The 14,004-nt window shown below is 38.1% G+C and overlaps 1 protein-coding gene across 3 annotated transcripts in view; it reads right to left on the reverse strand.

Annotated features, from left to right (window-relative positions):
- Window positions 1–449: 449 nt before the first annotated feature.
- Window positions 450–14,004, reverse strand: part of atp11b (ATPase phospholipid transporting 11B) — a 52,958-nt gene continuing 39,403 nt past the window's right edge. For 2 of the 3 annotated variants that reach the window (XR_001312408.1, XR_001312409.1), the window contains exons 31-32: window positions 9,482–9,645; window positions 2,289–2,376 (exon numbers count right to left, since the gene is read on the reverse strand). Coding sequence is in view for 1 of the 3 variants with exons in the window: in XM_014031937.1 (XP_013887391.1) it covers window positions 2,298–2,376; window positions 9,482–9,645 (243 nt within the window). In the remaining 2 variants the exon portion in view is untranslated. Of the gene's footprint in view, window positions 2,377–9,481; window positions 9,646–14,004 lie in introns of all 3 variants that reach the window. The other variant, XM_014031937.1, reaches the window with a different exon arrangement.

A 14,004-nucleotide genomic window follows, 5' to 3' on the forward strand; every position in this document is an offset into this window, starting at 1 on the left:
GTTTTGATTCATGTAAAATTTTGCTTCCACTTCACAATTGTATACCACTTTGTGTTGGTCTTTCACATTAAATTCCAGTGAAATATATTTATTTTTGTGGTTGTAATGTGACAAAATATGGAAAAGTTCAAGGGGTATGAATACTTTTGCAAACCACTTTAAACTCCTCCACTTGAGACAGGGCGACCCCCCTGACCCAGAGAAGGCACTCTGCCCTTTTCCGGCTCAAGACCATGGCCATGACTATGGCTAAATGTAATTATTTATTTCTTATTCCATTTATATATTTCAGTTTTATTTCTAATTATGTCAGTTTCGGCCTTCCATAGACATCGTCTTAAATTAACAGAGCTAACTGAAAATAKGCTGTTAAAGATCTGCAACCTTCTGTTAGGAAAAGTATAAACTTCCGTGGTCAATATTCAATAAACTGACATGTAAGAACATAACTGATTCAGTCTGGAGCTGCAGTGGAAAATCTTTAATCGTGCAACAGACACATCCGAAAACTTCACATCTAATCTGCACATGTTCAGTGTTGGTGTCGAGTTTAAAACGCTCGTCTAGCTGGAAACGTCAAACAACTATCGGTAATCTTCAAGAGCTGCTAAACCTGATCTGTGACCTTTAGGCTGCACGTGGCCACAGAGCTACTTCAACCAACAGAAAACCTTCGACACACACACAGACAGACACACACACGGACAGCAGAAACACACTGCAAAAACAATGCAACAGCAAAAAACATGACTTGAATGACTTCAATGACAGATGATTATGATTTTTTTTTTTCTCAGAGGAAATGACAGCCGAGAAGTTGTGATTTTGATATGTGACTTGTGCAAAMGCTCTGCTTTTCCTCTTTGCTTAAAAAGGTAGATCATGTTTGTCTTCTGAACGTGAACATTCTGCTGTCTGGGTCAAAAATACATCAGCCAGGAGTTTAGAAAAGCTTCTCAACATTAAAGCCATCTTTGTGCAAATAAAACTAAATTAAAGCATTTACCTCSATGGATAGCTTTTAGTCAACTGGTAATTTTTCTTCTCCCATCAGTATTTTTGTTTTAATGTTATAAAAATCAATATATTTATTCTGCTTTGGGACTACAAACAATCCTCGGCCACGACGGTCTGTAACGCCGAGAGGCTTTTGGTCGTCAGGCTGATGAAGAAAAGGCATTTACAGGGAACAAATACAAAACAACAACAGGCTCAAAACAACAATCTGCAGTACCGTCACTATTTGTTCATATTTATCAATAATATAACCTCTTCAAAATGTATGGCTTTTTAAACGYTCTGCCTCTTTTAGAGCTCCCCACCAGGTGAGACAGACGGCTGAACAAGGAGACGAGAAAGCAGCACAAACAAAAACAAGTCTTTTTTCTTTTTTAACAATATAAGCTTCTTTACAATCAGGCACAAAAATAAACACTTTGAAATTTCAGCCTTCATCCGTTGGTCTTTGGTACCATTGCAGAGGTCCAGGTACAGCTGTGGGTCTCAGCAGAACTTCTGGATGCTACAGGACTATCCGTTTTCTTTCCATCTGAATGAAACAAGTGCAGCTGCGGGGCAGACGGCTGCACTGGAAGCAGCTGGATGTTTAGCTTTAGCTTTAGCTGATGTCTCTCAGACGTTTTCAGGATGTTGTCCACGTTGGACCTTCAAAGGCTACATAAATTACCAAACCATTTCAACTGGTTTACTTTACAGTCTGTTTAACAGAACTGATCTGACATTAGCAAACATCTGTAAGAAAAAATAGAGAAAAATCTGAAAATTCTACTTCGGTCTATTTCCTGCCAGATGCAGAAGACGCCCCCTCCCCACAGAAGTTTGGCAGCTGATCTATGGAAAAATAAAAAGCTTTGTGAGGGGGTCACAGATAAACGACTGAAKACTTTTAAAAATGGGTTTTCAGATTGCTTCATGGGACTTGCAGACTTGGAATCTGACATTTCCTGCTCGTGTCCTGATTGCATCTTTGATAAAYGCTGCAACACCAGAAATGTTGAAACAGGTCGACTCGTTTCATTTCCTTTCCTGTTGTGGCTCCCGTCTGATCTTCTTCTTGGCCCTGCTAAGAAATCGTGCACTCAGGCCCAGGAGGAGGTAACGGATAAAGCAGGCTGTAGCATGGAGATGAATCCTTCACCTCCTTATCCCAATCTTATAGAATATCCACTGAGTTTATCATAAAATGGTGTTGGTGGGGAGGCCGGAGTGTGATTATAATCTGTAACCGAGTTGCATGCCCCCTCCCAGATGCGAGTTCAAGTTCATGTCCCAGGGAGTCAGCAGCTGGCTTCRATGGGCGACAGCGTCAGGATGCTGCGATCGTTTGAGTAGAAGTTCTCTGTATCGCTCCAAGACCTAAAAATAGCAGTGGTGAAGGGTTAGGAGGCTGTCTGCGTGTGTGTGTGACATGTGCAGGTGACACAAGACAGTGGTGCTGAGCTGCCGCTACCTATCAAAACATTTTGTGATCAGAATTAATCAGGCTGGAGGAAGCAGAGAAGATGAAAGAATAGATGAGTGAGGAGTTAGTGATGGCTGTGATGAGCTGGTGATGAGTACCAAAAGTCTCTCCTCGTTACTGTCATCAGGTTCGACCTASTTCCTGTTCGTTTCACTTCAATCTCTCTAAATTAGCAGTGAAACATGTCTGTCGTATTTGGCAACAACTAGCTTTCAAAATAAAAGTGAGGAGGAAATAAATATCAGTATATTCAGTTCTGTAGCAGATCAYCACCCTGTACAATATAACAGGGTTCATACACTGTGCCCACAGCACTAAGCCTCAGAGCATCATGACACACACAGTGGTCCTGATGTGAGGAGAGCCCGTCAACAATCTGATACACTGAGCAACTGGATACAATTCTGCAACTTATGGTAGTAATAKGAAACRGACATCTAGAACAGAGATCCTTAACCTATTGGGCCACGAGCGCCACCTTCAGGGCCTCAAAAGAACAACAGTTTTTAACTTTGGGCCACAGAGGTCCGTGGGACCACATTGATTTTGAATAAGGTGTAATACACTTTCTCACCACTAGTAGCAGTAGTGCGCCACTCAGATGTTTAACAACTTTTTTAATATGTAGAAGAAGAAACTTAGTAACCTGCAGAGAATGGAAACTTATTTTAAATGAAAAGTAGAAGTAAAAATGAAAGTAACTCGTAAAAACACCAAAGTTTGTCACTAATATGAAGAGCRGCTTCTGTTTTYACCACGCAATGTTTTAAAAGTTCAAAACATTATCAAATACAGTTGCAGAACTATAGTTTCATTTGCACTTTAAATTGATTTTTGTAGTTTATTTTTAAACAATTTGAATGTATTTTAAAGAAATTTTAAACTTGTCAAAAAAGCTGTAGTTATTGTTTGTCACTAATAAGAAGAGCAGCTTCTGGTTGCAAAAGTTTAAAAAGGCTTTATTTTCATTTGTACTTTATCAAATTTTTACCTTTTTTAATTTGAAACATTTACATTTAAATTTTTTAATTATTCATTTTATGCCCACAATTTTATTTTTTTTAATTGTCTATTTTTGTTATTGTTTATGTTAAAATATAAATATTTTTGTGCTGATAAGCCTGAGTGGTCTGTTGACTGACCTTTGTATTTGTTCAAATAATTGTTGTGGGCAGGTTACAATATAAAAATATTTGTCATAATCATGTCTTGTGATTATTTGACAGGRGTTTTACTTTTAAACTGTAAGTGTATTTAAATTAGTTATGTTAGTTATGAAAGTTTAGTTATTAGTTATTAGATTTAGAATAATTATCATTTTGATCCATCTGGTAATGTGTGACTGGGCTTCGTGTCACTTCATGTTGAACAAATTGGGCGCCGAGGTCAAAAAGGTTAAGAACCACTGATCTAGAAGACACCAGAAGCACACATGACGGAACACTGCCAACAAGCCACAGCTACTTTCTGCCTAATAAACCATCAACTACCTTCACAAGAGTTTTCAATAAAAATATTTTCTCGCTGCACATTTTAAAGTACAGCAGATGACATGAAACCCTAACTCCATCCATCCTTCAAAGAATCGATWTGCAGTTTAACTGTAAAGTGGCAAGCTAGCTTAAATGTAAGACTCCCTCCAGCTACTTCTGCATTGTGGCTCGAGAGCACCGACTCTCCCGTCGTGAAGCGCTGCAGGTCCACCATGCAGATCCCGCAGGAAGCTACTGGAGGATTTGATCCTTGTTTCAGCAGTGTTTCACATCAAGTCAACGGGCAGTAAAATGGAAACCACCTGGCATGTTTTCTCTCACTCAGTAAGTGTTCAAAGTAAGCGTCGTAGCTGTGCCACAGGACAGCGCCGGTCTTCTGCTCACACACTGGTGCTACGAAAAACGAGCAACGAGGCTTTCTGACTTCATTAAAAGTAAAATGATCAATAGTTATTTTGTGCTACAAATCAAACTGTTAATATGCTCTTTATCACAAAACTGTGAAGTCAGAATATCAAGCACTTTTAAGGACTTCATACAGAAACCAAGCACATCAAAGCTTGTTAAAATTCAAGCATTTTTAATGATTTCAAGCACCTGTACGAGCCCTGCTTGTGAGAAACAAATAAAAACCTCAGAATCACACTAGCTTTAACAGAAAAGCTATTTTACTCTCAGCGATTGCCAGGACGTTTTGCACAACCACAACATGTTTCCTAAAACATTCAAATCAAGAGACAAAACAGCAACACCACTGACTTTCAGCTCTGATACACTGCTCTTACACGTGTTGCATTTTGTCCAGTATGTCTGAATGAAGCTAACATATTTCATCATCACAAAACTGTGATGCATCTCATCTTCAAGTGGAACTAAAACATCTGAAATCCACTCTCTTCTCTCGATGTGCCTCTAGCTCGTCTGCCGAGGAGTTCATATCAGACTTCGTTACTCAACACATGAATAAATGAATTAAAATAAAACATGAATAACAAGCTTCAGATTCATTCTCCACTCCAAAATAACCAGTATTTGATTTTCCTGCTGGTGAAATAAACATCTTAAAGGTTAGTCGGCGTCGGATCCATGTTCTAACATATTTATAGTATAAAACGACAAAAGGCACAGTCCTTTTCCATTATTAGCTTATCCAGCTGGATCACTTTAGGAATCAACTAAAACATACATTGAAACTATTACATCCACATTTTGTTACTGGCACCATCAAAGAATGGGAGAGCTATCTAACCAGATACTTGAATTTCTGCAACCATGCCTCCACAATCTTAAAAATGTCTAAATGTCAGCTTTGCTCTCAATGGTTCTCATGACCTTTAAATTAAAAATAACTCAACTAAATAAATAAAAGACAACTGTTTTAAGACTCGGTAAACAGAAAAACAAGGCCGCCCAGGAACTTTAAATAGGTTCATGACTCAAACGGTGGTTTGACTGGAGGCACTAATACGTGCTACAAACCTATCAGGGCCGGGGAAAAAACAAAAAACAACAAAAAAACAACATCTTTGCTCTTCAGGTTAAAATGAGTAAAAAAGTCAAGCCAAGAACAGAAAAAGGAGATTTCTGACTATATCAAGCTCACAAAGACATTAAAATCACATGAATAATTCATCTGGAAGGCAGAACAAACATTATGCAGATTTCAGACACTGAAGGACAAAAGACAGGACAAAAGACAGGACAAAAGACAGGTGAGGAAGTGTGTGAAGGTGGGGCACATATATAACCAGGTACGTTACAAAATACCAAAGGCAGCAGAAGCCCCCATGCAACAAGACAGTCGACATTCTTGTGTTGTAGCTCCTGGAGGACGAGGAGTTTGGGWGAACCACGCCCAGCAGGAACACCAAGAGCTCCAGAACAAGAATGATCTCGATGTTAGCCTCTTCTCTGAAGCACRTATAAGGCTTCGGGAGTTAGTAGAAACAGATTAGTAGATACAGGAAGTAGAAGGGGGAAAAAAAGACTCGCAGAGTACACTTCCCAGCAGCTACACTGGTGGAAGATGTGGTTAGGGCTGCCACAAACCAGTATTTTTATAGTCGACTAATCACCAATTTTTTTTCGATTAGTCGACTAATCAGATCACACGTTAATTGAATATAAAACATAGAGCTTATCGCACCAGAATGCAGCTGCTATTATATAACCATGGTTAAATTTTAGCTATATGCTAACTAAAAATAACTGATGTGGAAGGTAAGTTCTGCTCTGCAGATATTACACAGTTTTCTCTTTCATTTTCTTAAAATGATCCCACACTTTTCAGCTCCGTTGCAGGGTAGCCATGATACCAGAGCCTGTCTGTATAATGTCTTGTGACGTCCACGGCCTACCCCAGTTACCACTACTGTGCATGTGTGTCAAGGACAGAAAGGCAGATGTGGCAGTGGAAGGTGTCAAAGCAGTTTGGAGAGAAAAACAAAGTAAAAAAAAAACCGACTAATCGACTAATTGTGGCAGCCCTAGATGTGGTCCACTTGTCCTCTGAACCAGAACAGTGACGGGGACAGTTTTAGTGAACGCCGCTACCTTTCATTTCGTTTTGTTTTGTTATCTCAAAACTCACAAGTGACTTCAAACGTTTCAGGTGAAATCTGCCTATAATGTACTTTTTTAAAGTGACTTAATTATGCATCTGGTAACTTTTCTCTCTGTCCAGATGTCAAATGTTTTAGTAAAGTTTAATATCCGGATTCAGCTCCTGCTACATGGATGTAATAAAAGCACAGCAGATTGCTGCTATTATCAAAAACATCTTCAACTTGTGACACTCATGCGTGTTTTGCTTTGTTGTCCTCCARCTACGACTGAGCCGGAGGCAGGCATTCAACACTGCAACAACAAGCAAAGGCAAACAGCCAACTYTAACTGCACTTCCAATAAATACTGAATAAATAACTGTATATGATTTCATCAGTAAATATGCTTAATATGTGTTCCTTTAAGTCGTGATGCATATAATACAGGAGCGGGTGGATACCCTTTTCCTTTACGGCAGTATCGTAGCATTAAGGCCAAATGCGGGTGGAGTAGTGCTACTCGCTCAGTTCCTGGTAGTTGACTTTTATTTCCATAAAATAAAGAAATTAAGAAGTTTGACGACGCGTAGACAAAAGGTATTTTGGTTTGCAGATTGTGTGAAAAGAGAACAAAGACAAATTTAGCCACATTTGTTGACTAATCCATGTTCAGTAAAAATCYTACATCTGCAATTCAAGTACTTTTACTGTTTTTCTCTTTTTTAACCGTATGGGTGGAAATAAATTGGTGGTTGTTGATTCACTTACAGGAATCCAATTTATTGCTACGTGCCAGGGTCAGAAAACGGATCAATCTTTCCGCAGGAAGTAATTCATCTAAACTGGATTGTGCATTTAGAGGGAATCACACCCATGAGATTTGTCTTTTCAACAAATGGACACTGCTGGCAATATCTCACGGGTCAATTTGAGAAGTAATGAAAAGGTAAAGATACTAAAGCATCTAACTTAATTTCATCTAAAATGAAAACACCAATTCTCCAATTCTAATTATTTTCTAAAGGTACTACGACAATAAAATCCATCAGAGAGCGGTCAAAGCAGCCAAGCAATCACAAAAGACTTTCCCATATGTGACTGCTGTGACATTATTCTCTGCTTGACTACAGAGTGGTGGTTCTTGGTGTTTGATCAGAATCTCTTATTTTACTGGCATACTGTAACAAACAGACATGCCAACAAAGAACAGGAAWGCCAGATCTTCATCACTGATCTAATCTATTTTGAGTGTCCCARGATGTTTTGAGAAGTATTGATTGCTCAGCAGAAAAGGTTGATCGGTTCAATTAATCAATGAGCCCATAGTCACTGGGATTCAGGTGAAGACACACAATGACAGAAAGTGCAGACGGGGCAAACCTGCAAACTGTGCTCAGCTTGCAGTCTTTAAATCTGCAAAAAAAGATTTCTTTGTTTTACAATCTCCTTTCACAAACCGGACCTCTTTTTGTGCAATAAACTACGAACTTTCCATCATTTTCCATCACAGCTTCCACTTTAGGTATACTCTGAAGTGTATCCAACGAGTTCACATTTTGGTTTAATTTATGATTCGACCAGTAGAGTTACCCTCCACTGGACAAGAGGATCTAAAAAACTTAGATGTGACCCATCACATCGAAACGAGGATTAAGTCTAAAASTTGTATGTGGAGAAATAGACAGATTTAGTATTTTGATTAAAACACTTGCAAAAATTACAATTTGTTAAAATAAAACAAATAAATGTGTTATCAGTGTATCATTTTTAATGAACTGTCTGAAATATTATCCTAAACAAATTTTTTGAAGCACTTTTTTGAGCAATAGCAACAAAAACCCGATTTTGAGGAAAAACACCTTAAAATGTTGAGATTTTCCCTGTAAGCTAACAAATCTTTTGTTTCTTGCCAGTTGGGAAATCTTAATAATTACTATTTGAGGTTTCTTTTTAAAAATGACATTAAAAAATCTTCATTAAAATTACATAAAACTAGGATTTAGACCAAATATTTATGTATTATTGTAGCCAACAAGACAAATTAAATAATATCTCCGGATCTACCAATGATATCAGAATGATCTACGTATCAAAATGTAGCTTTTAAAACCAAGAATCAGAAAATATGATTAGGTCATTTTGGCCAAATTTGAAGTAATCCTCATTTTGATGTGATGAGTCACAGAGTTGACCTGGCACCAACAAGTCAATTTGATGTAGTATTGGTGTCAGATGTCTACGTGCATTATGGATTGTCTACTAAACTGGCTAATCTGTTGGACACCAAACTTTCATTATGTGAATAATAAAGAACAGAGAAGACAATCAGGACAGACAGAACAACAGATCATAGAACTGACAGACATATGAGCTAATACATTGCAGTATGTATGGATTTTTACAGACAAGACAGAGTAGCACTGGATGCACATACATAAGAGACACCAAGCTTTGAACAGATCTCAGTAAAAATACTCCAATCAAACTCTCTCAGCTTGGGCTGACATGAACTCACACCTCCCAACCGCCAGGAGAGCACCACCAGCACAATCTGTTCGTTTGTTGGTCTCAAAGTTTTTGGTTTCGATGCATGTTTGAACACACTCCCTGTATGTTTTGAGGTTAAACACACCACTAAGTCTAATTATCCACTCCACGATTGCAATAGAAATCAAATGCTCGTCATAGTGCCATTTATACCGCTTGATTCATACACCTTCAGCTCTTCTGGCTGTTACTCTGCACTCTAAACCCCAGCCTCAACCGACATCTGCAACTCAGCTTCCTCCACACTTCATGTTCAAACTAATACAAATCCGAGCAAGAAATTACTTACAGTAGAGTTGCAATCAAATCACGAGTTATAACAGTCAGAACTGTGGTTCATACGTTTGACACAGACAGGTGGTAAGGGTTCATCAGAATTCATAATCATTGTTTCTTGTTGTCGTCGCCCTCCCCACCTGTTGAAGCGGCTGGATGCGTGGCAATTGTTGATGCTAGCCTTGCACTGTCCGGTCATTTGTTCCAGGAGCTGGGCCAGGCGGGAACAGCCGCTTTGCCCATGTTGGTAGCAGCACAGGGACTCCACACAGCTGAGGGCCTGCGTCTGGGAGGCTGATAGAGACTAGAGGAGGGAAAAGATGGTGTAAGAGTAGACATAGAGAAAAGGGAGGTAAGTAGTTGGGAGCATGGGTAAGTGAAATTACACAGAAGGTAAGAAGAACAAAAAGGAAAGAAGTGAGCAGAAAAAGAGAAAAGAAAAAGAAATTAAATCGAGGTTAATTTGATCACAGACTGGATGTTATGGATGACTGGAGGATGACACATTGCATGCCGTCTCAGCAATGATAAATTATAGGGAACACGTATAAAACATGCTACACAGAAAACTGAAATAGATGCAAAAACTTTTCCACAAATAAACAAAGAAAATCAAAATTTCTGATTGTTTCACCCTATCGTAAAAGCTGGCTGTATTACAAGTGATTGTTTTTTTCATCTCACAATTAAATTTGTGGAAATATGTTTGAAATTGATATCACATGGCAAGACAAGCTTCTGTTTAGTTGCAAAGCTTGTCTTCTCACTTAGCATCTAATTAACATCAGTCAGAATTAATCACATTCACAGACAGCAGAAGCAACATTCTTGCTTTGTTACAACTTTAAACGATACATTTGTTGCACATATTATACATAACCTGATGTAATTTGTAAATCAAGTAATCCAATGGGTAAATAAACCCACTGGCAATATCTTACTATCTGTGTCAACATCTAAAAGACACAATATGATGGAGAGAAGTGAAAAAAAWTTTTTTCATTGAGACAAAGAGGAAGGATCAGAGTGGAGTTACACAWATGTGTACTGTCAAACAATGCAAAGGCACCAAATAATTAATTAATTACCCACAGACATACAGAGTCCACTGTCCAAAACGTTTAGTGAATTTTTGAAAGTAAAAATTACTCTCATACAGAAAGACGAGTTTGTAATGTCCAGCTTCTTTTAACACAATAAGTAAAACGCTAAAGGTCACAATTCCAGAGTCAAAACAAATACAATAACTACAACTATCTACAATAACTCTTTAGTTAAATGAGTTTGAATAATTGTTCCACACTTAATTTATTGTATTGAAGTCTGGGGGAAAGCATGTAAAACAATTATAAACCCTATTTTTTGTTTTACAGAAAAGAGCTGTAAGAATTATTACTGGAAAACACTACAGTCATCCATCAAATTCATTATTTTGTCAGTTGAAATTGTTGAAATTCTATGAGTTGGTTGATTAAAATATTTTACAGGTATAAGGCTCAYAAATGTATATTACCTTTAAACAACCAATTAAATTTTGTTACGAGGGAAAGTTGTAACCTGAAATGGGTAGAGATGTTTGTGAAACCTGGATTTCGAACCAGTTTGAGGGAGTGGTGTACTTCCATACAAGGAATAAGACTGGAACAATCTGCAGAGTGATGTCAAAAATGCCAGATGATAAAAGTCACTTTGTTAAAGAAATATGAAACAATATAATGTGCATTCATACGAATTGTTGTTCAACAAGGATTTGAGATTGTTTTTGTTTAGTTTTTCGTTTGTAGCAAGGTTATAATAGTTTAGGATTTTTCATTATAATTTAGTTTTATTTCATTTTGACTTTTTTTTCTTTGAATTCAGTTAGTTTTTATTAGTTTTTAGAGTGGATTTGCTAGTTTTTATAYGTTTTTATTGTTTAATGCTTGGTTTTAGTTTAGTTTAGTTTTCATTAGTTCTAGTGTTGGTTTTCTTATAGTTAAAAAAAACATATTTGCCAATGCATGTGGTGTTTCTGAATTAACTAAACAGCAGCCAAAGGTGTAGGAATGAGTTTACTATTGGCGGGGGGGACACATAATATTGGAAACCTGACAGATTAGTACAGTCTGAGCAGAAATATGTCATAAATCAACTACACTGCAAACCTACTGGATCTTTTCTTGGGAAAATGATGATGTGGGTAAACCACCCAACAAAATATCTCGAGTCTAATAGGATTGCACAGCATAATGAATATATTGTCATCACAATGGCAGAGTGTGCAATAATCATATCGCAAAGGACTTCTTGATGCACAATAATTGTTGACTAATGCACGTGAAGAGGTCTGAAGTTGTATTTTTCATGCTAACGCAATATTTAGCCAGTAGGACAGGGTCTCATGGCAGCAAAAGCTCACACCTGACCAAAAATATTAAAAGTCACATAAAATAGGAAGTACATATTAGAAAGAGAGGGGGGGGGGCATAGATCACATCTGATATCATCATTGCAATATTTACAAATATTACTGCCATCAGAAGATTTTCTAATAGAAAATATCTGTTCTGTGTTCCTCTGTCTTACCTGTTGGTCTGCTCCTGTCTCTCCCTCACTCTGACTTCCTGCCTCTGATGTTCCTGCATGACATCATCATGTTTACAACAGAGAACACTACATACTGTAATGTGCAGCACCAGCAAGTGACTTACACAAGCTAAAAGTATCTGTTAAGGTTTTTAATCATACAACTGATTTACAGATGTATGCATTAGCTCTGTTTACAGCTCAACCTACAGTAAAACTTACAGTAAAAGTTTTAACTAATTTATTTCAAGAGCTCCAGCTCTGTACCTCCTCTCCTCTTGTCTCCTTTGTGCAGTCCCTGCATTGCTGCTGCTAAACAAACAAAATGGCTTCAGAGATAAGGTACACTCCTGAACCTAAAGGTGGCTCACTTTAAACTAAAGAAAAAAATTCACGTATTAATCACTATGGAGAAGCATTTCACCAGTTAAATGTACAGAACTCTAGTGGGGTGTTGTTCTGCAGCTAAAGACTTAATCACAACCTAACCCAAACCCTTATAACTGTGGAAATAATGAAAACAAATCAACCTGACATCAGTCCTCACCTGTTCTTTCTGCATCTATTATACTTAATATGGTTTTTAAACAGGACCTCAAACCCTGAAGCTCCACCTGTTCTCCTCACTCTTCAATGAATCAGTTCTTCTTATGATAAAAAAATATGTTTAAAAATCCTCAACAAGCTAATACATGTTTCACTAAACTAATTTCAGACCTCACTTGAACTTCCTCCATCTCTCCACCTTTTATTGCTTTAAATGTCTCAGTACTCTATATACTAAGATGATTCTCCTGATAAGACATTATTGCACATAATATCTAATATAATGTCACACATGTTGATAAACTATGMTCAGGTGTTGCCCTTGTGTGTTATTCACCGGTGTTACTCTAAAAAAACAACAACAACAAATAAGTCCTGCTGCTGCTCTTTCAGTCTTTTTTGCTGGTGGTGGCTTTATACTGGAATGTGCCTGTCTCCTCCTGTCTCCTGTGGGGGACATGTCCCACCCGTCTCCTACTCCTACACCAGCAGCTATTTGGTCACCAGTGAAAGCTGTCCATTATAGGAACACTTTCCTAAAACTAGAGACCGCATAGCGGTAACATACGTAATGACCCCCGCACGCACAAATGCACCAGAACTCAGAAGTCTTTATTCCTAATAAATGTCATGCTACTAGGTGCATCCCAAAATTGTAGTGGTTTGGGTGGGGGGTCTTTTGTTGGTGGGCCTGATGGATAGAGCTTCATTAGAGCTAAACAACAAAAGATATCTTAAGCTCCTATGTTTAATATTTTTTGAGYTRTAASCATTTTTGCATGTCCAGACACCCCATCTTTGAAAGGAGCCCACTCCTCAGATATGGGGTCTATCGTAAAATCGTTGGCTGGCGCAGTGTAGGTCAGYCTCACCTACAGTCCTGCCAAATTTCATGTTGATTGGTGCAGCCGTTTTTGTGCTACGGTTGACCAAAAATCTCCGGAGGGGGGAAAACAAAAAACAAAAACCACAGTACAAAAACAATACGACTCCCGCTTACGCTTCGCGTGCGGGGGTCATAATAATTACGTAACTCAATTTTGCCAACAAAGGACTGGGGTGATTATTTTTGGAAGGTGACGATAGTTTCTCCATCTGGGCGCTACCTGGCTGGGCTGYTGAGAGCTTCTGAGAGAAGCTAGATTGATACTCACAGTTAGCAGTCTTGGGTGAGTTTGATTACGTTTTTTTTCCCCCTTGGGACGTATTCCACCCATTTTATCGCTTCTTTCCACAAGTCACCTGCTTTTATTTTTCTCGCAGTCACGTTAGAAGAAATCCCAAATTAGTCTTTGCTGCTTTCTCCCAACTTTTGTAGTCGTCATGTTGCCGACAGGCGCTGAGCAGCAGATTGTAAACAAATGACGTTATGGGCCATGAGGTGCTGTAAGTCACCCACAGCTAACGTGAAACTGCTCGATGTAAAAAACAAAAAAAATAAATAATTGTTTAATCCGTCCACACGGCTTAAATGAAATAGACAAAAAATAAAATGAAGGATATTCTGTCAATAATTTCAGTTAGTTTTGTAAAAAGATTATACAGTTTCAGT

This window comes from Austrofundulus limnaeus, unplaced genomic scaffold, assembly GCF_001266775.1.
Source record: "Austrofundulus limnaeus strain Quisiro unplaced genomic scaffold, Austrofundulus_limnaeus-1.0 Scaffold1349, whole genome shotgun sequence".
Classification (NCBI taxonomy): domain Eukaryota; kingdom Metazoa; phylum Chordata; class Actinopteri; order Cyprinodontiformes; family Rivulidae; genus Austrofundulus; species Austrofundulus limnaeus.